Genomic DNA, 27,011 nt, shown 5'->3' with positions numbered 1-27,011 from the left:
TTCAGAGAGACCATGCCACGCAACCTCTTCAGAGAGACCAGGCCACGCAACCTCTTCAGAGAGACCATGCCACGCAACCTCTTCTGAGAGACCATGCCACGCAACTTCTTCAGAGAGACCATGCCACGCAACTTCTTCAGAGAGACCATGCCACGCAACTTCTTCAGAGAGACCATGCCACGCAACCTCTTCAGAGAGACCATGCCAAGCAATCTCTTCAGAGAGACCATGCAACATGAAGCAAGGCCCATGAAAACTATGTGCAGTGCAACCAATTTGTTTTAGGGGCTAGCTCACACAAAGCCCCGAAGCTGTGTGCTGACTGTGGACCCAAAGCATGAAGAGAAGACAAGGTTGATTCATTGTCACGACTCAGGATATGACCCAGATGCAGACACAGGAAGCGGATAGTATAGGAAGCGGATAGTAGTTCTCAGATGATTTATTAGAAACACGGGGCAGGCAAACGGCAGGTCGAGGGTAGGCAGAGGTTCAGAATCAGGTCAGAATCAGGCAGGTACAGGACGGCAGGCAGGCAGAATGGTCAAAACCGTGAAAAACTAGGAAACAGAACTTGAGAAACAGGAAGACAGGAAAGCACGCTGGTAAGACCTGACAAGACGAGGCGAACTGGCAACAGACAAACAGAGAACACAGGCATAAATACACAGGGGATAATGGGGCAGATGGGCAACACCTGGAGGGGGGTGGAGACACGCACAAAGACAGGTGAAACAGATCAGGGTGTGACATTCATACGTAAAGGCACGCGTATTAGGGCACAAAACAGTGTCTGATATAATCAACAAATTACTTTTTTATATCTTGATCTTGAATATATTTCCAATTCATCCTTTACAATTGTTCATGCGCTGGTGCTTTGTTTAGGAATACAGCAAATCATTTCACCTGTCCACCTGGCTGGTTATATTATTATTATCTTTTTGGTTTCTACTTTGTCAGAAGAAGCTGTAACTGGACTTTATTCATTACTATATCTCTATTACTAATCAAATCTACAAAAGTTGGTCAAATAGAAACACTGTAATGTTTTTATTGAAAGGGAAATGAAAACAGACTATAGGCCTATATTTTTTTATAGGACTTTGTATAATTATACAAAATATATCCTTGACTCTTATCTAAATTAATAACTATGGTTGTTTTTTATTTTGTTTTGATATATTTCTTCATGCAATGAATCCTTTACAATAGAGTATGTATTATTTATCAAGCGTTGGTGCTCATGTTTGCTGTACCTTGCGGGTTGATATGCGTCTGATGCATATGCTAAAGGTGACGCCCGGCAACCTTCTCTAGCGGGTACTCTAGACTGAACGGCCAGGCGGTTCTAGTGTTAAACAGTGTGTGGGAGTTCAATCAGCAACCATAATGATATATATCATAATTAAAACACACCTGCTACTCTAAGGGTGTGTGTGTGTGTGTGTGTGTGTGTGTGTGTGTGTGTGTGTGTGTGTGTGTGTGTGTGTGTGTGTGTGTGTGTGTGTGTGTGTGTGTGTGTGTGTGTGTGTGTGTGTGTGTGTGTGTGTGTGTGTGTGTGTGTGCATGACAGAAAAAGCAATTGAGGAGAGAGAGAAAAAGAGAACGAGAGAGATAAATATTTGAGAGAGTTAGACTAGAGGGAGCGGAAAATAAGAAGTTTTGAGCAACTCTGAGCAACTTCTCCACCCCGTACAGGTCTTCTTATAACCTAGAGACACATAATTATCTCTCTCATTTCTGCTGGTATACCTTCTGCTCTCATTCTCCTCTCTCTCTCATCTCTGCTGGTATACCTTCCGCTCTCATTCTCCTTTCTCTCTCATCTCTGCTGGTATACCTTCCTCTCTCATTCTCCTTTCTCTCTCATCTCTGCTGGTACACCTTCCTCTCTCATTCTCCTGTCTCTCTCTCATCTCTGCTGGTACACCTTCCTCTCTCATTCTCCTCTCTCTCTCATCTCTGCTGGTATACCTTCCTCTCTCATTCTCCTCTCTCTCTCATCTCTGCTGGTACACCTTCCTCTCTCATTCTCCTCTCTCTCATCTCTGCTGGTATACCTTCTGCTCTCATTCTCCTCTCTCTCTCATCTCTGCTGGTATACCTTCCTCTCATTCTCCTCTCTCTCTCATCTCTGCTGGTATACCTTCCTCTCTCATTCTCCTTTCTCTCTCATCTCTGCTGGTACACCTTCCTCTCTCATTCTCCTCTCTCTCTCATCTCTGCTGGTATACCTTCCTCTCTCATTCTCCTTTCTCTCTCATCTCTGCTGGTACACCTTCCTCTCTCATTCTCCTCTCTCTCTCATCTCTGCTGGTATACCTTCCTCTCTCATTCTCCTTTCTCTCTCATCTCTGCTGGTATACCTTCCTCTCTCATTCTCCTTTCTCTCTCATCTCTGCTGGTATACCTTCCTCTCTCATTCTCCTTTCTCTCTCATCTCTGCTGGTATACCTTCCGCTCTCATTCTTCTTTCTCTCTCATCTCTGCTGGTATACCTTCCTCTCTCATTCTCCTCTCTCTCTCATCTCTGCTGGTACACCTTCCTCTCTCATTCTCCTCTCTCTCTCATCTCTGCTGGTATACCTTCCTCTCTCATTCTCCTCTCTCTCTCATCTCTGCTGGTATACCTTCCTCTCTCATTCTCCTCTCTCTCTCATCTCTGCTTCACATATCCAAAGAAAGATAAATATCAAACCTATTTTTGATGTGCAGTTTGAGGGTCTATTTATATTGTCTCCACGTCAGACTTTCAGGATCTAACAGAGACATTGACGTAAAGGTCAGAGTTGATGCTTGTCAGGAGGAATACAAATAATTAAAGCTTTTTTTATCGTATCCCACATGAAAAAAATACTATATTAGCCTATACTATTCTACAAATACTATAGAATTCACTGTAGTGTCTTTGCCGACATGACTATAGTGTACTGTAGTACTTACAGTTCACTATAGTTTAAATACTATATTAAAATAAAACTGTAGTATATACTATAGTAATTCATGTAGTGTTTTTGTGGATTGTAGTATACTGTAGTATTTACTGTAGTGTTTTGCAGACATTACTGTAGGATTTATTATAGTGTTTGAGTTTTGTTATCTTTAACATAAAAGTGGTGGCTTTCTCCTTTAGAAACCCTACTGGACATGGTAAAAGAGCACATTTTCCATAACCTGTAGATAGGTAGGACTCAGGTCTAGATGGAGAGTTCAGCGCGTCTGCTCTTTTCTATAACCTGTAGGGAACACAATATACTGTATGGTCTGTACTTGGCATGTAGGTTTCTCACTTATGGGTGGCACAAATTGGGATATGGGGAATTACTGTAGTTAAAAAACGGAAGTGTTTTTGCAGACTGTAGTGTTTTAACGGACACTACTGTAGTATTTACTGCAGTGTTCTATAGTAAGTACTACACATGGCATTTAGTAAGTACTACACATGAACGAGAGATACTACAGTGTGTTGTATAGTATTCTACAGTATACTAGTTTACAACATAATGATATAGTAATAAGTACTGTAGTATTCTATGACTAAACTGTAGTATGTATTCATGTGGGTATGACTTGACTTTTAACTTAGTGTACAGTACATGCCCCAGAGCTGGGCTTGTAAACAACCATCAAGCCTGTGAGTAAGATGTGCTTCGGGCTATGGCTGAGGATGGATAGTCCAAAGTCTCTGTGAACCTTGGCCCATCAAGTGAAGAAAGAGCCATATAGCTGGGATGAGGGCAACTCTGTCACTGCAAGCCAAGTAGAACTAGAACCATAGAATCAGTGTTTGAATCTGATTCTATTTCTGTTCTGCAACAGTAGCATTGATGTTTAGCCTGTGATTTAACCAGTCTTTGACAAAGCTGACAGAAAAGTGAGAATGACACATGCTGTTGTTTAGTGAGAGTGAAGGAGGCAGCTGTAAGGTGAATTATCAGGCAATGCTGGTATAGTTTGTCCAATTTCAGCTTGCTATTCTGGCAGCATATTATATTGGTGTAGCCAATCGTGGGAAAATGTATTCAACTAAAAACATGGCTTGGTCCATGTGATAGTGTAGGTGGTTTTGGAGAAATACAACGCATTTCAAAAGAGAGTTTTCTGAACTCATGAGCCTTTGCATTCATAAATGACACACCAATATCTATCTCTGCACTCGATAAAAGACTGAGTTGATTCCTAAATAAAAGCCTGGGCGGTCGGGACCATGATCTGTTCCAGTGGGTTCAGAGGAGGTTCAGACAGGGCCAGTTCGTGTAGGCTAGGCTGACCATACAGGGGGCCCGTGGGGGCCCATCTGGCAAACACAAAGCTATCTGCCAGAAAGCACTGTCTCCCTGAGGCCAGACAGAGAGACTCTGTTCAGCCTGCTTCTTCTACACACCCCGAATCCTGAGTAGATGCCAAGGAGGTTTTCTGCAGCTCTGCTTCATATTCTCTAGTGTCAACACTGCTATACCAAATAATGAAGGCAAGGTATTATGTCCTTTTGCCTACCTGATCCCTATGCTCATACAGAATACTGGCAATATCTACTGCTGTGGAGTATGAAAAATTATGAAAATAAATGCACTCACTAATGTAGTCTGCTGAATGACTTAAATGTAAAATGTAAATGAGTGCACACCTGATCATTGAAAACTCAGTTTAAGTGCACTGAGGCTCGCCGTTGCCAATTCAAATAAATTGTATGCAAATATTCGAGACATCTGCATATGGGGTTTGTATGAAATACATTTTTGATGGTTCTTTTAGTGCCACTGACCAGATCAAATTTCAAGCCTCTCTCTCTCTCTCTGTCTCTCAAATCAATTCAATTCAATTCAAGGGTCTCTCTATCAATTCAATTCAAGGGCATTTATTGGCATGGGAAACATATATTAACATTGCCAAAGCAAGTGAAGTAGATAATATACAGTTGAAGTGGGAAGTTTACAAACACTTATGTTGGAGTCATTAAAACTTGTTTTTCAACCACTCCACAAATTTCTTGTTAACAAACTATAGTTGCGGCAAGTTTGTTAGGACATCTACTTTGTGCATGACACAAGTATTTTTTCCAACAATTGTTTACAGACAGATTATTTAACTTATAATTCACTGTATCACAATTCCAGTGGGTCAGAAGTTTAAAAGCTGAAAAAGATAATTCTCTCTACTACTACTATTATTCTGACATTTCACATTCTTAAAATAAAGTGGTGATCCTAACTGACCTAAGACATGGAATTTTTACTAGGATTAAATGTCAGGAATTGTGAAAAACTGAGTTGAAATGTATTTGGCTATGTAAACTTCCGACTTCAACTGTCTCTCGCTCTCTGGTGTCTCCCTCTCTCTCTAGCATCTCTCTCTCTCTCTCTCTAGCATATCTGTCTCTATCTCTCTCTGTAGCATCTGTCTCTATCTTTAGTGTCTCTCTCTCTTTCTCTAGCGTCTCTCTCTCTCTCCAGCGTCTCTATCTCTCTCTCTCACTCTCTCTCTCTAGCGTCTCTATCTCTCTCTCTAGCATCTTTGTCTCTCTAGCATCTCTATCTCTCTCTCTAGCATCTGTCTCTCTCTTTCTCTCTCTAGCGTCTCTGTCTCTCCCTCTTTTAGTATTAGCCCTCTAAGGCTGCTCTCTGAGTCTCCCATTGCTTAATTGTGTTTTTAATTTCAGAGTTACCTCTGGAAATGATTCTTCCATAGTCAGCCAATGGGCCACAGTTCAATGTTCCTGAAGTCACCTCCAGGAGCAGGAGTTATTGCGCCACCGTCCAAGGGCCGACTCAGCCAATCAAACATGGGTTCAAATACTATTTGAAATCGTTTTAAATACTTTGTCTGGACTTGATTGAGCGTGCCTGGTTCAATGAACCAATTGATTAGTTGAAAAGGTGCAAACCCTACTCTTATGTCACTCCAGGCAGGCTAAAAGCAAACGCTCAAATTATTTGAACGATTTCTAACAGTATTTGAACCCAGGTCTACAGCCAACTTTGTTCATATGTTCAAACCCAGCCTGAATGACTTTCTCACATCATGGAAAACGACATGCTGAGGCACATAATGAGGAGAGAGAAGAGAATAGGAGGAGAGAGAGAAGAGAAGAGAATATGAGGAGAGAGAAGAGAAGAGAATATGAGGAGAGAGAAGAGAAGAGAATATGAGGAGAGAGAAGAGAAGAGAATATGAGGAGAGAGAGAAGAGAATATGAGGAGAGAGAGAAGAGAATATGAGGAGAGAGAGAAGAGAATATGAGGAGAGAGAGAAGAAAATATGAGGAGAGAGAGAAGAGAATATGAGGAGAGAGAGAAGAGAGTATGAGGAGAGAGAAAAGAGAATATGAGGAGAGAGAGAAGAGAATATGAGGAGAGAGAGAAGAGAATATGAGGAGAGAGAGAAGAGAATATGAGGAGAGAGAGAAGAGAATATGAGGAGAGAGAGAAGAGAATATGAGGAGAGAGAGAAGAGATATGAGGAGAGAGAGAAGAGAATATGAGGAGAGAGAGAAGAGAATATGAGGAGAGAGAGAAGAGAATATGAGGAGAGAGAGAAGAGAATATGAGGAGAGAGAGAAGAGAATATGAGGAGAGAGAGAAGAGAATATGAGGAGAGAGAGAAGAGAATATGAGGAGAGAGAGAAGAGAATATGAGGAGAGAGAGAAGAGAATATGAGGAGAGAGAGAAGAGAATATGAGGAGAGAGAGAAGAGAATATGAGGAGAGAGAAAAGAGAGTATGAGGAGAGAGAAAAGAGAATATGAGGAGAGAGAAGAGAATATGAGGAGAGAGAAGAGAATATGAGGAGAGAAAAGAGAATATGAGGAGAGAGAGAAGAGAATATGAGGAGAGAGAGAAGAGAGTATGAGGAGAGAGAGAAGAGAGTATGAGGAGAGAGAGAAGAGAGTATGAGGAGAGAGAGAAGAGAGTATGAGGAGAGAGAGAAGAGAGTATGAGGAGAGAGAGAAGAGAGTATGAGGAGAGAGAGAAGAGAATATGAGGAGAGAAAGAAGAGAATATGAGGAGAGAGAGAAGAGAATATGAGGAGAGAGAGAAGAGAATATGAGGAGAGAGAGAAGAGAATATGAGGAGAGAGAGAAGAGAATATGAGGAGAGAGAGAAGAGAATATGAGGAGAGAGAGAAGAGAATATGAGGAGAGAGAGAAGAGAATATGGGGAGAGAGAGAAGAGAATATGAGGAGAGAGAGAAGAGAATATGGGGAGAGAGAGAAGAGAATATGAGGAGAGAGAGAAGAGAATTTGAGGAGAGCGAGAAGAGAATATGAGGAGAGAGAGGAGAATATGAGGAGAGAGAGAAGAGAATATGGGGAGAGAGAGAAGAGAATATGGGGAGAGAGAGAAGAGAATATGGGGAAAGAGAAGAGAATATGAGGAGAGAGATGAGAATATGAGGAGAGAGAGAAGAGAAGAGAATATGAGAGAGAGAAGAGAAGAGAATATGAGGAGAGAGAGAAGAGAATATGAGGAGAGAGAGAAGAGAATATGAGGAGAGAGAGAAGAGAATATGAGGAGAGAAGAAAAGAGAATATGAGGAGAGAGAGAAGAGAAGAGAATATGGGGTTGTAGCGTCTTGTTCGGAACCGTTAATTCTCACACTCGCTGATTTCAAACACACAGAAACGTTAGTCAGGCGAGACCCAGTAGTTGGTTTGTAGCGTGTATCTCTCTGGCTTTCATTGCTTTCCTTCTCCCCGATAAGCCAGCAGCAACAGGGAGCCGGATATAGCAGGAAATGGAAGACACTGAGGCTGAGGAGGTGTAGTGAAAATATATGGGTTTGGGAGATAGTTGAAGGAGACTGGCTATGTGAGTGAGTGAGTCGTTACCTGACTGGAGCTTGACCCTTGTCACACCATTGGTCCGGGAAGCCAGCGGTTGCCGTTACCTGACTGGAGCTTGACCCTTGTCACACCACTGGCCCGGGAAGCCAGAGGTTGCTGTGACAACCGGCTCTGCCTTGCCCACAGGGTTAATGATCAACTTCTTTTTACCACCAGTCAACATCCTAACGAGCTATTAATGGTGTGTTAAAGCACATGGTGCGTATGGGTTTACGCAAAAGGATTGGATATGGAGACTGGAGTGTGCCACTCAACCCAAATGATAATACACACAAGCATACATTTTAGACATACGCACACATGGACACACACACACACACATACCGGTAGCAATAGAGAATCTAACAATAAAGATCAGATTTTCCATGGAGAGAGAGAGAATGTACATGTACTGATTAGGAGAACAGAACAGTGTGGTGTCGTCAGGACTTGGTCCAAACCAAATGTGAAAGCCCCTGAGCGTAGCATCTAGAATGTAAACAGCAGCATACCACCCTGCATCCCACTGCTGCCTTGCCTCTGAAGCTAAGCAGCGAGGGTCCTTGGATGGGAGACCAGATGCTGCTGGAAGTGGTGTTGGAGGGCCAGTAGGAGGCACTCTGTCCACTGGTTGAAAAAAATATCCCAAGGTGCTGTCTTTTGGATGAGATGTTAAAGGGGTGTACTGAGTCTTGTGATCACTAAAGATCCCATGGCACTTATTGTAAGGGTAGGGCTGTGGAGGCTCCTGAGAGGAGGAAGGGAAGAACCATCCACTGTGAATTTCATAAAAATGTAAATAGTGAAACATTTAGAAAGTTAATATTTTTAGATAAAACTATACAAAATATATTCACGTCACAAAATAATTGATTAAAACACACTGTTTTGCAATGAAGGTCTACATACAGTAGCCTCAACAGCACTCTGTAGGGTAGCACCATGGTGTAGCCGGAGGACAGCTAGCTTCCATCCTCCTCTGAGTACATTGATTTCAATACAAAACCTAGGAGGCTCATGGTTCTCATCCCCTTCCATAGACGTACACAGTATTTATGAGAACTTCCGGAGTACGTCCTCCAACGTATAAGAGCTCTTGCAGCATGAATTGACATGTTTTTCACTCAAAGGATAAGATAATTTGATCTAGAACTGAAAGCATAAGCTACAGGTAGCTAGCAATGCAATGCATAAAATGTGGTGAGTAGTTGACCCGGGACCTCCCGGGTGGCGCAGTGGTCTAGGGCACTGCATCGCAGTGCTAGCTGCGCCACCAGAGTCTCTGGGTTCGCGCCCAGGCTCTGTCGCAGCCGGCCGCAACCGGGAGGTCCGTGGGGCGACGCACAATTGGCATAGCGTCGTCCGGGTTAGGGAGGGTTTGGCCGGTAGGGATATCCTTGTCTCAGTATGTAAAAATGTAATAAAATGTATGCACTCTACTGTAAGTCGCTCTGGATAAGAGCGTCTGCTAAATGACTAAAATGTAATGTAAATGTAAAAAAAGAAAGCTTTTGGTTTTATTAATTTATTGCCACCGGGGCCTGCCGGTGTAACTAATAAATTGCTTGCTACCTACACTGTACTGCATGATTGTAGCGGGTTTACTTACGCTTTAGTTCTAGTAGCTACGACGATGTAGGTAAGCTGTGTGTAGCGATTATGATAAGAAGGTTTGGCTTGGAAAGGTTTTCGCCTGGTCACAGACAGCTGATGTGTTGTGCACTGAAGTCCACAAGCGAAGGGAAAAGGTGAGAGGAGGAGAGCATGTTGATGCGAGAAGGAATACAACGAGCAAAAGTGATCATGCTGTTTGTACAGTGGCAAGAGAAAGTATGTGAACCCTTTGGATCTGGATTTCTGGGTTTCTGCATAAATTGGTCATACAATTAGATCTGATCTTCATCTAGGTCACAACAATAGCTAAACACAGTCTGCTTAAACTAATAACACACAAACAATTATACGTTTTCATGTCTTTATTGAACACAACGTGTAAACATTCACAGTGCAGGATGGGAAAAGTATGTGAACCCCTGGATTTAATAACTGGTTGACCCTCCTTTGGCAGCAGTAACAACCAAATGTTTTCTGTAACTGCGGATCAGACCTGCACAATGGTCAGGAGGAATTTTGGACCATTCATCTTTACAAAACTGTTTCAGTTCAGCAGTATTCTTGGGATGTTGTCACGAATCCCGCTTCCTGAGTCTGGGTTTGCTTGTGTGTCTGTCCTGGAGTGTGTTTCAGGTGTCCTGGAACGCACCCTGTCTGGTTGCCGGGCGAATTAGCTCGTTGGGAGATTGATGTTCATCCGCACCTGTTTCCCATCAGTAATCTGCACACCTGTCCTGATCATCATCTCTCCCCTTCAAAAGCTCTGACCTGACTTCCATTCCCTGCCGGATCGTTAGCCATGAACAGTATGTTGTGCCTCAGTACCAGAATCCAGTTGGATAGTATTTGTTTTGTTGTTTTCGTTTACGTATTGCTTGCCTTGAACTTACCTCTGTTTGTTTTGCCTTCAGTTACTCACCTGGATCATTCACTCCATTCCCGCCTGGTTGACAGAGGATTTAACCACTCCATTGGATTCACCTATTTCCTCTCATCAATTCACCACCACTGCCCGCTACGCCATCTGGATATATCTACTCTTTCACATTTAATTGTAAATAAATACTCACCTTTTTCCTACGCTCCTTGTCCTGGTCTGCTTCTGGGTTCGATCTTGAAAGATCGTGACAGATGTCTGGTGTGAACTGCTCTCTTGAGGTCATGCCACAGCATCTCAATGGGGTTGAGGTCAGGACTCTGACTGGGCCACTCCAGAAGGCGTATTTTCTTCTGTTGAAGCCATTCTGTTGTTGATTTACTTCTGTGTTTTGGGTTGTTGTCCTGCTGCATCATCCAACTTCTGTTGAGCTTCAATTGGCGGACAGATACATGGAACCCAAACCGGCTGCGTGCGTGCGCCATCGTGCATAAATGTATTTTGTTCCCCTACACCAAATGCGATCACGACACGCAGGTTAAAATATCAAAACAAACCAATGACATTAATTTGGGGACAGGTTGAAAAGCATTGAACATTTATGGCAATTTAGCTAGTTAGCTTGCACTTGCTAGCTAATTTGTCCTGGGATATAAACATTGAGTTATTATTTTACCTGAAATGCAGAAGGTCCTCTACTACGACAATTAATCCACACATAAAACAGTCAACCGAATCGTTTCTAGTCATCTCTCCTCCTTCCAGGCTTTTTCTTCTTTGAACTTATTTGGTGATTGGCATCTAAACTTTCATAGTATTACCACGACGACCGACAACACAGTTCGTCTTTCAATCACCCACGTGTGTATAACCAATGAGGAGATGGCACGTGGGTACCTGCTTCTATAAACCAATGAGGAGATGGGAGAGGCAGGACTTGCAGCGCGATCTGCGTCACAAATAGAACGGACTTCTATTTTAGCCCTTGGTAACGCAGACGCTCGCAAGCAGTGTGGGTGCAATAATTGAATAACATAGATTTATAAATGTATTTTGCAACGCTCGTGCACGCGACACGAGCGGTGTAGTCAGGGTCTTACATTCTCCTGCAAAATGTCTTGATAAACTTTTTCCGTCGATGATAGCAAGCTGTCCAGGCTCTGAGGCAGCAAAGCAGCCCCAAACCATGATGCTCCCTCCACTATACTTTACAGTTGGGATGAGGTTTTGATGTTGGTGTGCTGTGTATTTTTTTCTCCTCACATAGTGTTGTGTTCCTTCCAAACAACTTAACTGTAGTTTCATCTGTCCACAGAATATTTTGTCAGTAGCGCTGTGGAACATCCAGGTGCACTTTTCCAAACTTCAGACGTGCAGCAATGTTTTTTTTGGACAGCAGTGGCGTCTGTGGTGTCCTCCTATGAACACCATTCTTGTTTAGTGTTTTACATATTGTAGACTCGTCAGAGATGTTAGCATGTTCCAGAGATTTCTGTAAGTCTAGCTGACACTCTAGGATTCTTCTTAACCTCATTGAGCATTCTGTGCCCTTGCAGTCATCTTTGCAGGACGGCCACTGATAGGAAGAGTAGCAACAGTGCTGCACTTTCTCCATTTATAGACAATTTGTCTTACCGTGGACTGATGAACATCAACGCTTTTAGAGATACTTTTGTAACCCTTTCCAGCTTTATGCAAGTCAACAATTCTTAATGTTAGGTCTTCTGAGATCTCTTTTGTTCGAGGCATGGTTCACATCAGGCAGTGCTTCTTGTGAATAGCAAACTCACATTTTGTGAGTGTTTTTATAGGACAAGGCAGCTCTAACCAATAGCTCCAATCTCATCTCGTTGATTGGACTCTAAGGTTAGCTGACTCCTGACTCCAATTAGCTTTTGGAGAAGTCATTAGCCTTGGGGTTCACATACTTTTTCCAACCTACACTGTGAATGTTTTCAATATAGACAAGAAAAATACAAGAATTTGTGTTTTATTCATTTAAGCATACTATGTTTGTCTATTGTTGTGACTTAGATGAAGATCAGATCAAATTTGATGACCAAATGATGGAGGAATCCAGGTAATTCCAAAGGGTTCACATACTTGTTCTGTGTTTGCATGTGGTCAGGGGTGTATTAATTCCACCAATTCTGTTGGAAAAACGTTTCTTAAAATGGCAGCAAACAGAACGGGGATAAACATACCTGAATTTGTCCAATAGAAACTCTTGTTTGCAACTGTTGGACTAATGATTACACCCTAGATCAGCTAGATGCAGGCAAGAGTGTGCAATGTGGTACTAAATGTGTCACTGTCTGTCACCTTGAGTACTCCAATTTTTCTCTCGACCTGTGCACCAATGTTGTAAACTGTCATTCACAGGCTAGGTTTTAGCAACCTCATGATGGGTGTAGGGAAAATGTGAGTATCATGTAGTAACCTAGCTAAACCTATCGATGTTACATTGAGCTGGGTATGAATAACAGTCATCCAATATGCTGTAATAGAAATAAGGCCATGCTCGTAAAAATAATACAAGTTCTCCCTCATCTTAAACGACACCGACCGCCACTGGAGTAGGACTGTTAACCCAGGTGTCCTGGCTAAATTCCCAATCTGGCCCTCATGCCATCATGACTACCTAATAATCCCCAGCTTACAATTGGCTCATTCATCCCCCTCCTGTCCCCTGTAACTATTCCCCAGGTTGTTGCTGTAAATGAGAATGTGTTCTCAGTCAACTTACCGGGTAAAATAACGGTAAAATAAAATAAAATAAAAACACGCTTCGCTTACGCAGACAGGCAGGAAGGTATGTAGGTAGGCAGGAAGGTATGTAGGTAGGCAGGAAGGTATGTAGGTAGGCAGGAAGGTATGTAGGTAGGCAGGAAGGTATGTAGGTAGGCAGGAAGGTATGTAGGTAGGCAGGAAGGTATGTAGGTAGGCAGGAAGGTATGTAGGTAGGCAGGAAGGTACTGTATGTAGGCAGGCAGACACACAGACAGACAGGCAGGAAGGTACTGTATGTAGGCAGGCAGGCAGACACACAGACAGACAGGCAGGAAGGTACTGTATGTAGGCAGGCAGGCAGACACACAGACAGACAGGCAGGAAGGTACTATATGTAGGCAGGCAGGCAGACACACAGACAGGCAGGAAGGTACTATATGTAGGCAGGCAGGCAGACACACAGACAGACAGGCAGGAAGGTACTATATGTAGGCAGGCAGGCAGACACACAGACAGACAGGCAGGAAGGTACTGTATGTAGGCAGGCAGGCAGCCAGGCAGGCAGACAAGTAGACAGGTACACAAACGGACAGACAGGAAGGCAGGCAGGCACACAGACAGACAGGCAGCCAGACAGACAGGCACACATGCAGGAACACAAACAGATAGGCAGGCACACAGACAGGCAGGCAGGCACACGGACAAACAGGCAGGCAGACATGCACACAGACAAACAGGCAGGCACACAGACAGGCAGACAGGCAGAGGGGCTGGCAGGCAGGCACACAGACAAACAGGCAGGGGGCAGGCAGACATGCACACAGACAAACAGGCAGGCAGAGGGGCAGGCAGGCAGGCACACAGACAAGCAGACAGGTTGACAGAATAGCAGGGTGGTAGTGTACTGTGTAGAGGAGGGAACACATCCAAATGTCATGTGTCTCACCAAAAAGCTCCTGCCCAGGACTGATCTTGGATCAGTAGAAGCTGCCTACCTGTCTGTGCCATTGCCATGCCTGACCCAGTTTGTCACCCACTTGTTCATTAGAATCACAGGGAGGTGAGCTAGCTAGCGATGCCAGATACTGCACCTCCACTGACAAACTCCCATGACCAGGCAACAGCTAGGCAGCACCTAGGGCTGGGCTGGAGGGAAGCATGATGAGAAGCATGATGTTAGATGCAAACTTGATATTCCAACTGATTATAGGCTACTAAAGCCAACAACTTACCACTGCACCACAGAGTTTTGATGAAAACAGTGGAGAAGAAAAACGTCTCTGATAATCACACGCTGCTATTTATTGTTGACCAGCAGATGTCGCTAATGTGCATTGTAAACAGATAATGAAGCTCCGAGTAATACACCGTTTTTTCTGCACAATTTGGTGAAAGCGCCAAAGACTCAGAAAGCCTTGGTTTCCCATAACTATGCTGGCCCGCCATTGTGCAGGAAGCCTGGCGGAGGACAGGGTGGAGGGTCAATTGCTCAGCACGAACTTGCGGGGGGGTGGCAAGATGATGATGGGGGTCTTATAATTTACTACCAGGCCAGCTAGCACACACACACACACACACACACACACACACACACACACACACACACACACACACACACACACACACACACACACACACACACACACACACACACACACACACACACACACAGCAGCCCAGGCCAGCCAGCTTGGTAATAAGACTGACTAACTGACACACAGCTCACCCACCCTGCTCTTACCAGTCTCTCAGTGCTGAGAAATTGCTTGTTCTCTAATGTCCAATCCCCAGTTACACCTTCTGTGTTTAGAAACAGACAGTCCAGGGACACGCTTCAAACTGAAAAACACCCCACATTCTAATGTGCATGTTGGTTTTCAAGGCAGATGCCCATGGTTTAGAGATTCTGCTTTCAATGCTTTTGGATGCCACTGCATATCTGCATTGATTCTCTCTCTCTCTCTCTCTCTCTCTCACACACACACACAAGCACACACACACTGACATTGTGCACCATAGCAGACTCATGCATGAGTAGTGTGTGTGTGTGTGTGTGTGTGTGTGTGTGTGTGTGTGTGTGTGTGTGTGTGTGTGTGTGTGTGTGTGTGTGTGTGTGTGTGTGTGTGTGTGTGTGTGTGTGTGTGTGAGATGCACTTTCCGTGGTCAAACAGCCCTCCACCTAGCTTTCATCTTTTCAAAGCTGCTGCAGAGGTATCCTTCAAAAGTGCTTTGATTACCAATATCTAGCCAGTCAGGCATCACACACACACACACACACACACACACACACACACACACACACACACACACACACACACACACACACACACACACACACACACACACCACCAGAAGTATGGCTCATATCATATCACAAAATGCAGTCTGTTTCAATGGGACTGGAATCCTGCACAGTTACATAAAAGACAGTAGCCTATAATCCTGATGTCTTTGTTTCTGAACATGTGAAATGAACTGCTCACATGTCAATCCACATGTTCAGTACACTCATTCTACCTTACCCAGAGAGTTGCTTTGGCAATGTTAACATACGCTTCCCATGCCAATAAAGCCCCTTGAATTGAATTGAATTGAGAGAGAGCGAGACAGAGACAGAGACAGAGACAGAGACAGAGACAGAGACAGAGACAGACAGACAGACAGAGAGAGAGACCACCTCCAGGGATAGCTAAGAGCCAACAGATCTCCAGTATAGGCTGGTTGATGGCATAGCCACCAGAGGCTGTCACTTCAGTCCCTTCTCCTTGTTTCCCCTCCTGGTTTACCTCATCTCATTATGGATCCCCTCCCTCCTTTCCCTGTCTCTGGACACCACCGGGCTAGACAGCCACAGAAGACTAGGTCCATTGATCCGTCTAGGACAGCAGCAGTGGGGCGCTCATCATGGAGCTCAGTGGATCTAGTGTTCCATCCTTTGTCTTTTAACATGAGGCTAATAAAGAACCTGTTTAACTTGGTGTGTGGAATATCCCAGTTTATCAATAGATAATCAATAGGTTTACTAGATTAGGTACTGTTGTGCACTACTGGGCTTGATACTGTCTGTTTGGACTCAGATAGAGGGGCTTGATACTAACTGTCTGTTTGACTCAGATAGAGGGGCTTGATACTAACTGTCTGTTTAGACTCAGATAGAGGGGCTTGATACTAACTGTCTGTTTGGGCTCAGATAGAGGGGCTTGATACTAACTGTCTGTTTGGACTCAGATAGAGGGGCTTGATACTAACTGTCTGTTTGGGCTCAGATAGAGGGGCTTGATACTAACAGTCTGTTTGGACTCAGATAGAGGGGCTTGATATTAACTGTCTGTTTGGGCTCAGATAGAGGGGCTTGATACTAACTGTCTGTTTGGACTCAGATAGAGGGGCTTGGTACTAACTGTCTGTTTGGACTCAGATAGAGGGGCTTGATACTAACTGTCTGTTTGGGCTCAGATAGAGTATCACACCCCCACAAACAGTAGACTAGGGGGTTGCATTTCCTGCAATTCTACATAGTTTGACATGACTTATTATGCCTCTCTTGTGGGGTATTTTGAGGGGTATATGAATGGTTATTTTGAAAGAGAAAGAGAGCATACAGGGATTAAGGAGCCAGTGACTTAATATTATTAGAATACCCCTATGGTTAGAGCTTAACCACATAGTCCTCAAGTGTCTGTGTATACACACATCACACGTCTGTAATGCAGGGAAAGGCAGGTCCAATGACTAAGTTATGTAAGTAAATAAAGAGACCGACGCAGTTCACACACCCAGCATAAAAATGCATATCATGTGTAAAAAGGACGCCTGGGTCGTTAAATATGCAGTCCATGTTTTGAATACATATTTCATGCAGTGTTTGCAAACTAAGTTGTGATAACATCCCGTGGGTTATAGATCTAACACGGCCTTCACATGTCACTGTCCCAACACTGATTATTAATGTCTAGACTAAACTAGTTAAGGGTGTTTCAATTTGTTTAATATTAGCAAAGATCGGGTTTCACTTATCTCCAAAAAGTTTTTCCTAAACCTTCAATTTAGAAACGCAACCAAAAATAACACACAGATAGAGACGCAACCAAAAATAACACACAGATAGAGACACAACCAAAAATAACACACAGATAGAGACACAACCAAAAATAACACACAGATAGAGACGCAACCAAAAATAACACACAGATAGAGACACAACCAAAAATAACACAGATAGAGACACAACCAAAAATAACACACAGATAGAGACGCAACCAAAAATAACACACAGATAGAGACACAACCAAAAATAACACACAGATAGAGACACAACCAAAAATAACACACAGATAGAGACGCAACCAAAAATAACACACAGATAGAGACACAACCAAAAATAACACAGATAGAGACACAACCAAAAATAACACACAGATAGAGACGCAACCAAAAATAACACACAGATAGAGACACAACCAAAAATAACACACAGATAGAGACGCAACCAAAAATAACACACAGATAGAGACACAACCAAAAATAACACACAGATAGAGACGCAACCAAAAATAACACACAGATAGAGACGCAACCAAAAATAACACACAGATAGAGACACAACCAAAAATAACACACAGATAGAGACGCAACCAAAAATAACACACAGATAGAGACACAACCAAAAATAACACACAGATAGAGACACAACCAAAAATAACACACAGATAGAGACGCAACCAAAAATAACACACAGATAGAGACACAACCAAAAATAACACAGATAGAGACACAACCAAAAATAACACACAGATAGAGACACAACCAAAAATAACACACAGATAGAGACGCAACCAAAAATAACACACAGATAGAGACACAACCAAAAATAACACAGATAGAGACACAACCAAAAATAACACACAGATAGAGACGCAACCAAAAATAACACACAGATAGAGACGCAACCAAAAATAACACACAGATAGAGACACAACCAAAAATAACACACAGATAGAGACGCAACCAAAAATAACACACAGATAGAGACACAACCAAAAATAACACAGATAGAGACACAACCAAAAATAACACACAGATAGAGACGCAACCAAAAATAACACACAGATAGAGACACAACCAAAAATAACACACAGATAGAGACGCAACCAAAAATAACACACAGATAGAGACACAACCAAAAATAACACACAGATAGAGACGCAACCAAAAATAACACACAGATAGAGACGCAACCAAAAATAACACACAGATAGAGACACAACCAAAAATAACACACAGATAGAGACGCAACCAAAAATAACACACAGATAGAGACACAACCAAAAATAACACACAGATAGAGACACAACCAAAAATAACACACAGATAGAGACGCAACCAAAAATAACACACAGATAGAGACACAACCAAAAATAACACAGATAGAGACACAACCAAAAATAACACACAGATAGAGACGCAACCAAAAATAACACACAGATAGAGACGCAACCAAAAATAACACACAGATAGAGACGCAACCAAAAATAACACACAGTTAGAGACGCAACCAAAAATAACACACAGATAGAGACGCAACCAAAAATAACACACAGATAGAAACGCAACCAAAAATAACACACAGATAGAAACACAACCAAAAATAACACACAGATAGAGACACAACCAAAAATAACACACAGATAGAGACGCAACCAAAAATAACACACAGATAGAGACGCAACCAAAAATAACACACAGATAGAGACGCAACCAAAAATAACACACAGTTAGAGACGCAACCAAAAATAACACACAGATAGAGACGCAACCAAAAATAACACACAGATAGAAACGCAACCAAAAATAACACACAGATAGAAACACAACCAAAAATAACACACAGATAGAAACACAACCAAAAATAACAGATAGATAGAAACACAACCAAAAATAACACACAGATAGAAACACAACCAAAAATAACACACAGATAGAGACACAACCAAAAATAACACACAGATAGAGACGCAACCAAAAATAACACAGATAGAAACACAACCAAAAATAACACACAGATAGAGACGCAACCAAAAATAACACACAGATAGAGACGCAACCAAAAATAACACACAGATAGAAACACAACCAAAAATAACACACAGATAGAGACACAACCAAAAATAACACACAGATAGAAACGCAACCAAAAATAACACACAGATAGAAACACAACCAAAAATAACACACAGATAGAAACACAACCAAAAATAACACACAGATAGAGACGCAACCAAAAATAACACACAGATAGAGACACAACCAAAAATAACACACAGATAGAGACGCAACCAAAAATAACCCACAGAAAATAGTTACAAATGATGGAGAAAGCCTTATCTCACCAAAGGAGATTTTGAATGAGAAAGTAAAATATTTTAAACAATGTTCTCGTCATGTTCCTGATGAGTTTTCAGATATCCTTCTCCCCAAAAATCATGTTAAACAATCGGTCACACAAACAAAGACTTGTGAAAGCCTAATTACACAGGATGAACTATGGTTGGCATTTGATTCCTTTCAGACTGTAACGGCAGTCTATTTCGTCCTCCTCATCGGACGAGGAGAGGCGAGAAGGATCGGAGGACCAATGTGCAGAGTGGTAAGTTTCCATGATATTTAATATACACGAAAACAATACACGATACAAAAACAACAAACGAACATACCGTAACAGTCCCGTGTGGAGGAACATTGACACAGGAACAAACACCCACAAACCAAATGTGAAACCCCAGCTGCCTAAGTATGATTCTCAATCAGGGACAACGATTGACAGCTGCCTCTGATTGAGAATCATACCAAGCCGAACCCAAAATCCCAACATAGAAAACACACATAGACAACCCACCCCAACTCATGCCCTGACCATACTAAATAAATACAAAACAAGGGAAAATAAGGTCAGAAACGTGACACAGACGGGGAAAACCCCTAGCCTTGATGGCATTCTAATAGAGACACAGTATAGCAAGCTTTTTATGAACTACTGAAAGATCCATTACAATCATGTTTTAATTACTCCTATATAAATGGCAAACTGTCAGACACACGAAAAGAGGAACTGATCTCTCTCCTACTGAAGCAGGAACCAGGGGGGCAATACAAAGACACAGTCTTGTTAAAAAGAGGCGTAAAACAAGGTTGCCCTCTGTCACCATACTTCTATTGCCTTCAGAAAGTATTCACTCCCCTGGACTTGTTCCACGTTTTGTTGCTACAGCCTGATTTTAAATGGAATAAATTGAGATTTTGCATCACTGGCCTACACACAATACCCCATATTGTCAAAGGGGAATTATGTTTTTGGAATGTTTTACAAATTCATTCAAAATGAAAAGTTGAAAGGTCTTGAGTCAATTAGTATTCTACCCCTTTGTTATGTCAAGTCTAAATAGTTCAGGAGTAAAGATTTGCTTTACAAGTCACATAATAAGTTGCATAGACTCGCTCTGTGTGCAATAATAGTGTTTAACATGATCTTTGAATGACTGCCTCATCTCTCTACCCCACACATATAATTATCTGTAAGGTCCCTCAGTCGAACAGTACATTTTAAACACAGATTCAACAACAAAGAACAGGGGTTTTCCAATGCCTCGCTAAAAGGGGACTTATTGGTAGATGGGTAAAAAAAATAAAACAGATATTGAATATCCCTTTGAGCATGGTTTGAACGGTAATATAAACCTAGTCACTACAAAGATATAGGCGTCCATCCTAGCTCAGTTGCCAGAGAGGAAGGAAACCGCTTGGGGACTTTAAAACAGTTACAGAGTTTAATGGCTGTGATAGGAGAAAACTGAGGATGGATCAACAGCATTGTAGTTGATCCACAATACAAACATGCATCCTGTTTGCAACAAGGCACTACAGTAAAACTGAAGAAAAAAAATGGCAAAGAAATGTACTTGAATATGTCCTGAATATAAAGCGTTATGTTTGGGGCAAATCCAACACAACACATCACTGAGTACAATATCTGCTTTATTTTCAAGCATGGTGGTGGCTGCATGTTATGGGTATGCTTGACATGGGAGTTTTTTTTTTGATAAAAATAATAGGAATAGAGCTAAGCAAAGGCAAAATCCTAGAGGAAAATCTGGTTCAAGTTTCTTTCCAAGACGACATTGAATGTTCCTGAGTGGCCTTTTACTTATAATGGCTTGAAAAACTATAGAAAGACTTGCAAATGGCTGTCTAGAAATGATCAACAACCAACCTGACAGAGCTTGAATATTTTTTTAAAGAATAATGTGCAAATATTGTACAATCCAGGTGTGCAAAGCTCTTCGAGAAATACCCAGAAAGACTCACAGCTGTAATCACTACCAAAGGCGATTCTAACATGTATTGAATCAGGGGTGTGAATAGTTACGTAAATAATATATTCTGTATTTCACTTTATCATTATGGTATATTGTTTGTAGATGGGCAGAGAAAAAATATCTATTTAATAAATTTTGAATTCAGGCTGTAAACCAAGAAAATGTGGAATAAGTCAAGGGGTGTGAATAATTTCTGAAGGCACTGTATATGGCCTTGGCTTGACTGGAAGTGTTAGGTCGTGAATTCTGCCTGTCTGGGGTTGCATAAACATTGACTTGGAGTACAGGGGCCTAAACTTAGATGTAAACAACAACTTGCACTCTTAGAAAAAAGGGTTACACAAGGGTTCTTCGGCTGTCCCCATAGGGAAACTCTTTTTGGTTCCAGGTAGAACTCTTTCTGGTTCCAAGTATAACTATTTTGGGTTCCATGTAGAACCATCTGTGTAAAGGGTTCTACATGGAACTTAAAAGGGTTCTACCTTCATAAAAAAATGGTTATTGTGAGGAAAAGAGGAGGAGAAACAGAGGAATAGAGGAAGAGCAGTGAGCGGTATCACAGGGAATGTTGAGACATCAATTACTCCACTACAGTCATGTCTGAATCTGTATCACATTACAGCGGCAGTAATGAGGAGAGAGAGACAGAGAGAGAGACAGAGAGAGACAGAGAGAGAGAGAGACAGAGACAGATAAAGACAGAGAGACAGAGAAATACAGAGAGAGAGAGAGAGAGAGACGAAGAGAGAGTGAGAGGGTGTCAGAAAGAGAGGAAAACGAGAGAGAAGAAAAAGAGAGCGATGTGGACAATGATCAAGGCAATTAGCAGATCGTGCTTTTTAATACAGAAACTGTAGCTAGGCAACAGCTAGCAAAGAGCTAAAAGTGATCAAAGTAAACAACTAGATGCTGATTATTTAAGAAACCAATGACTGGATGTTTTCTTGACTGTCTCAGGACTGTAATGGGAGCAGTTTTGATGTGGATTTACTGTTGAACATCTCTAAAGTAGAGTGGTCACACAGATTGCTGTCTCCTGGTTGGCATTATTGTAAGCGTATCGTTTTATTAGCGAGTGATTTAAAAAGTGTGATGGCTCTCCTCAGTCGGCTGATGGGGTGATCCCTTTGAACAGTACTTAACCCACCCACACACACACACACACACACACACACACACACACACACACACACACACACACACACACACACACACACACACACACACACACACACACACACACACACACACTTTTTCTCTCTCCCCCATATACACACCTGATGCCTGCTAAACTCCTCTCCCCAGGCCAGTGATCAGTGTTGTGCTGTGCTGTGCTGGCTAAATCATTGAGGGCCATCTGGTTGTCTTCTGAGACTTCTCTGAGTGATCAGTGTGCTCCAGGGAGTCCTATCCCAGGCAGCCCATATAGACCTAATGCTACAACCTCCAACCACACTTCGCTTATGCCCCAAATGACACCCTATTCCCTATATAGTGCACTACTTTTGTCTTCCCCTATAGGTCAAAAATAGTGCATTATATAGGGAATATGGTGCCATTTGGGACGCTCTTTGAGAGATATGAGGAGAAATAAGGAGACAGCACAAACCTTAACCGGTACATTGAGGGATGGTTAAACTCATTGGCTCCAACAGATCAGAGCTGCCAGCTACGCTTTACCGCCCACTGTGTCTCCCACCCTACCTCCACTTTTTGGCTTCTATCTGACTGTGACTTTCTCTCTCCTGTTTCTCCCTCTCTCTCACACACACACACACACACACACACACACACACACACACACACACACACACACACACACACACACACACACACACACACACACACACACACACACACACACACACACACACACACACATACACACACACACACACACACGCACAGAGAAGGGTGAGAAAGATGTGGAAAACAAAATGTGAGAGGTTATCCTGTCTCTCTCTCTCTCTCTCTCTCTCTCTCTCTCTCTCTCTCTCTCTCTCTCTCTCTCTCTCTCTCTCTCTCTCTCTCTCTCTCTCTCTCTCTCTGTCTGTCTGTCTGTCTGTCTGTCTGTCTGTCTGTCTGTCTGTCTGTCTCTCTCTATACACACATTCATCACCCCCCCAACACACCCCCTTCTCACATATAATCAGGTGTGTTGACATCATTCTCCCCACACTTCATTACAGCTCTCAAATCAACTGAGTGCCTCCATTGAACATTTTCCATCTACACAGTACACCGAGCACACAGCAGAACTCCAAAACCATTTCACCATGAAATATTTAAACAAGCAGCTCCCACAGGAGCCCTGTGATCAATGGATCAATATGAACACCCGGGCAGAAAGCAATACTCAATTAAGGAATCTTTTTTCCCCATTCGATTGCCGCAGGAAAACATTCTCATGAACAGAGAAGGGACAAACACATACGCACACACTTCCTCCCTCTTCACAGGAAGAGACCAGACACATAAAATAGAGGTTCAAGCCAGGGCATGTTTGTCCCTGCATGAGGCATTGTTAGTGGAATGACCAAATCTGTTCTGGCTTTTCAATGAAACTAATGAAATAACAGGACATTTTGGCATGTCTGTTTACATTGGGCCATTCCCTTGTGTTTCTTTTTCTCAGCTTGTCTGGAGATTACATTTTCATCATTTAGCAGACGCTCTTACCCAGAGCGACATACATGAGTAATTAGGGTTAAGTGCCTTGCTCAAAGGCACATTGACAGATTATTCACCTAGTGGGCTCCAAGATTCAAACCAGCAACCTTTCAGTTATTGGCCCAATGCTCTAACCACTAGGCTACCTGCTGCCTCAGCTCTTGTTATGAATACTTTCTCGTTCCTGGTGCACAGTGAGGATGTCCCAATACATGTCGAACGATTCGCTGCAGATAACAAAATGAAAAGTTGCTGGAGTGAAAACGAACCTGAAACTCAAATGTTCTGAGCTGATAATAGACTGTTTGAGAGCTGCAGTATATCCTGTGTGTCCATTTTTCAGTTGTATAACCCCCTCTCTCTTCTCTTTCCCCGCGCCTCCCTCCCTCCCTCCCTCCCTCTGCCTCCCTCCCTCCCTTCTCTCTCACCCTCAGACAGTAACTTTGTCCTGGGTAACGCCCAGGTGCAATCCCTCTACCCTATTGTCTACTGTTCTGATGGCTTCTGTGAGCTGACCGGCTATGCCCGCGCCGAGCTGATGCAGAAGAGCTGTGCATGTCATTTCCTGTACGGGCCGGAGACCAGCGACCAGCTGATGGCGAAGATCCAGGGGGTGTTGGACGACAGGGGGGAGTTTAAGACCGAGCTGGTGTTCTACAAGAAGGGAGGTGAGAGGCTACAGAGACTGGGTGTATCCAACATATCATAGGTAGGAAATAGGGTGGCATTTCCCGTGTGGCACAGTGGTCTAAGACACTGCATCTCAGTGCAAGAGGTGTCACTGCAGTAACTGGTTCGAATCCAGGCTGCAACACATCCGGCTGTGATTGGGAGTCCCATAGGGCGGCGCACAATTGGCTCAGGTTTGGCCGGGGTAGTCCGTCATTGTAAATAAGAATTTGTTCTTAACTGACTTGCCTAGTTACATAAAGGTTAAATAAAAATAAATAAAAAAGTTTGGTGAGAGTGAAGAGGTGAATTGTGTGCGTTGGGAACAGGGGCTACATAGCTGCTACTTGGATAAATAAGCTGTAGACAAAGACAAGCACAGCCAAATGGAGGACAGTCTCAACGAGACTTAAAAAATACAATATGGAAGGTTGTTTTGCGCTTTGTTTTACCCTGAATATTCATTAGCATTTTACAGCCCTCTGGGGTAGGAGAAGAGAGATGTAGTAAAGTTTAGTGAGGCCTGGGGCTGAAACCATTTAGAGATAATCAAACAGAAGTGTGTGTGTGTGTGTGTGTGTGTGTGTGTGTGTGTGTGTGTGTGTGTGTGTGTGTGTGTGTGTGTGTGTGTGTGTGTGTGTGTGTGTGTGTGTGTGTGTGTCCTCACGACACAACCTGAGCCTCCAGAACGATTCAAGGGTCATCCTCTGGTTCAGGTCCATATTCACACAATGTTTTGGAACACCATGTAATCCAGCCATCCAGCCACCTGAGACAGAGAGCACAGCGTTCACCGTAACAGCCGTGAAATAGGACACTGTCTGTATGAATATGAGGCAGTTTCATCCTGATTATATCCCTTTATGTACAACCACACCATGTCCACCTGTTACATGACTTTGTCAGGGTTGTTTTTGATGCTCCAGTTGAGTCACTGATAGGTGGGGTGGCAAACAAGCAGGATAAATAATGCTGCATGCACATCAGGGCCCTCATTTATAATCCAAAAGTCTGCACACGCACAAAAATATATTGAGATTTATAGACTTTGGAGCAGCAGGTAACTTTGGTGCGGCAGGTTGCCTAGTGGTTAGAGCGTTGGGCCAGTAACCGAAAGGTTGCTAGATAAAATCCCCCAGTTGACGGGGGTTTGTTCTGTTGTTCTGCCCCTGACGGAGGCAGTTAACCCACTAGGCTGTCATTGTAAATAAGAATTTGTTTCTAACTGACCTGCCTAGTTAAATAAATAAAATGCATGTTTCCCGTTATAAATCAGACCTGTTGTAAAACTGTTCACCCAAGAACAAACATTAAAACTAATTTGGAACTATTGGCATTAAGCCACGGCATGCAAAAGACTAATTGTTGTTCAATATTTCGTTTCATCAATAGATTGTTGGGTTTCTATGGCCTGCCTTGGTATAGGCTCTGAGATTCCAGTGCATTCGGAAGGTATTCAGGCCCCTTCCCTTTTTCCATGTTATTACGTTACAGCCTTATTCTAAAATTTCATCAATCTACACACAATACAATGACAAAGCGATGACAAAGTGAAAACAGACATTTGAGCAAATTTATAAAAATGTACAACAGAAATACCTTATTTACGTAAGTATTCAGACCCTTTGCTATGAGATTAGAAATTGAGCTTAGGTGCATCCTGTTTACATTGATCATCCTTTAGATGTTTCTACAACTTGATTGGAGTCCACTTGTGGTAAATTCAAGTGATTGAACATGATTTGTAAAGGCACACACCTGTCTATATAAGGTCCCACCGTTGACAGTGCATGTCAGAGCAAAAACCAAGCCATGAGGTCGAAGGAATTGCCCGTAGAGCTCCAATACAGGATTGTGTTGAGGCACAGATCTGGAGAAGGGTACCAATAAATTCTGCAGCATTGAAGGCCCCCAAGAACACAGTCAGGGAGGTGACCAAGAACCCGATGGTCACTATACCAGAGCTCCAGAGTTCCTCTTTGGAGATGGGAGAACCATCTTTGCAGCACTCCACCAATCAGGCCTTTATGGTAGAGTGGCCAGACGGAAGCCACTCCACAGTAAAAGGCACATGACAGCCCACTTGGAGTTTGCCAAAAGGCACCTAAAGACTCAGACCATGAGAAACAAGATTCTCTGGTCTGATGAAACCAAGATTGAACTCTTTGGCCTTGAATGCCAAGCGTCACGTCTGGAGGAAACCTGGCAACATCCCTACAGTGAAGTAAGGTGGTGACAGAATCATGCTGTGGGG

General features: G+C 42.8%; 1 protein-coding gene across 1 annotated transcript in view; it reads left to right on the top strand.

The window, feature by feature from the left end:
- Nucleotides 1-27,011, top strand: part of LOC129816629 (potassium voltage-gated channel subfamily H member 3-like) — a 209,465-nt gene that overhangs the window by 83,968 nt on the left and 98,486 nt on the right. The window contains exon 2 of the mRNA XM_055871344.1: nt 24,523-24,756. Coding sequence (XP_055727319.1) covers nt 24,523-24,756 — 234 coding nt within the window. The remainder of the gene's footprint in view (nt 1-24,522; nt 24,757-27,011) is intronic.

The sequence above is a fragment of the Salvelinus fontinalis genome, chromosome 19 (genome assembly GCF_029448725.1).
Source record: "Salvelinus fontinalis isolate EN_2023a chromosome 19, ASM2944872v1, whole genome shotgun sequence".
Taxonomy (NCBI): Eukaryota; Metazoa; Chordata; class Actinopteri; order Salmoniformes; family Salmonidae; genus Salvelinus; species Salvelinus fontinalis.
This window is presented reverse-complemented; position numbering and strand designations above follow the sequence as displayed.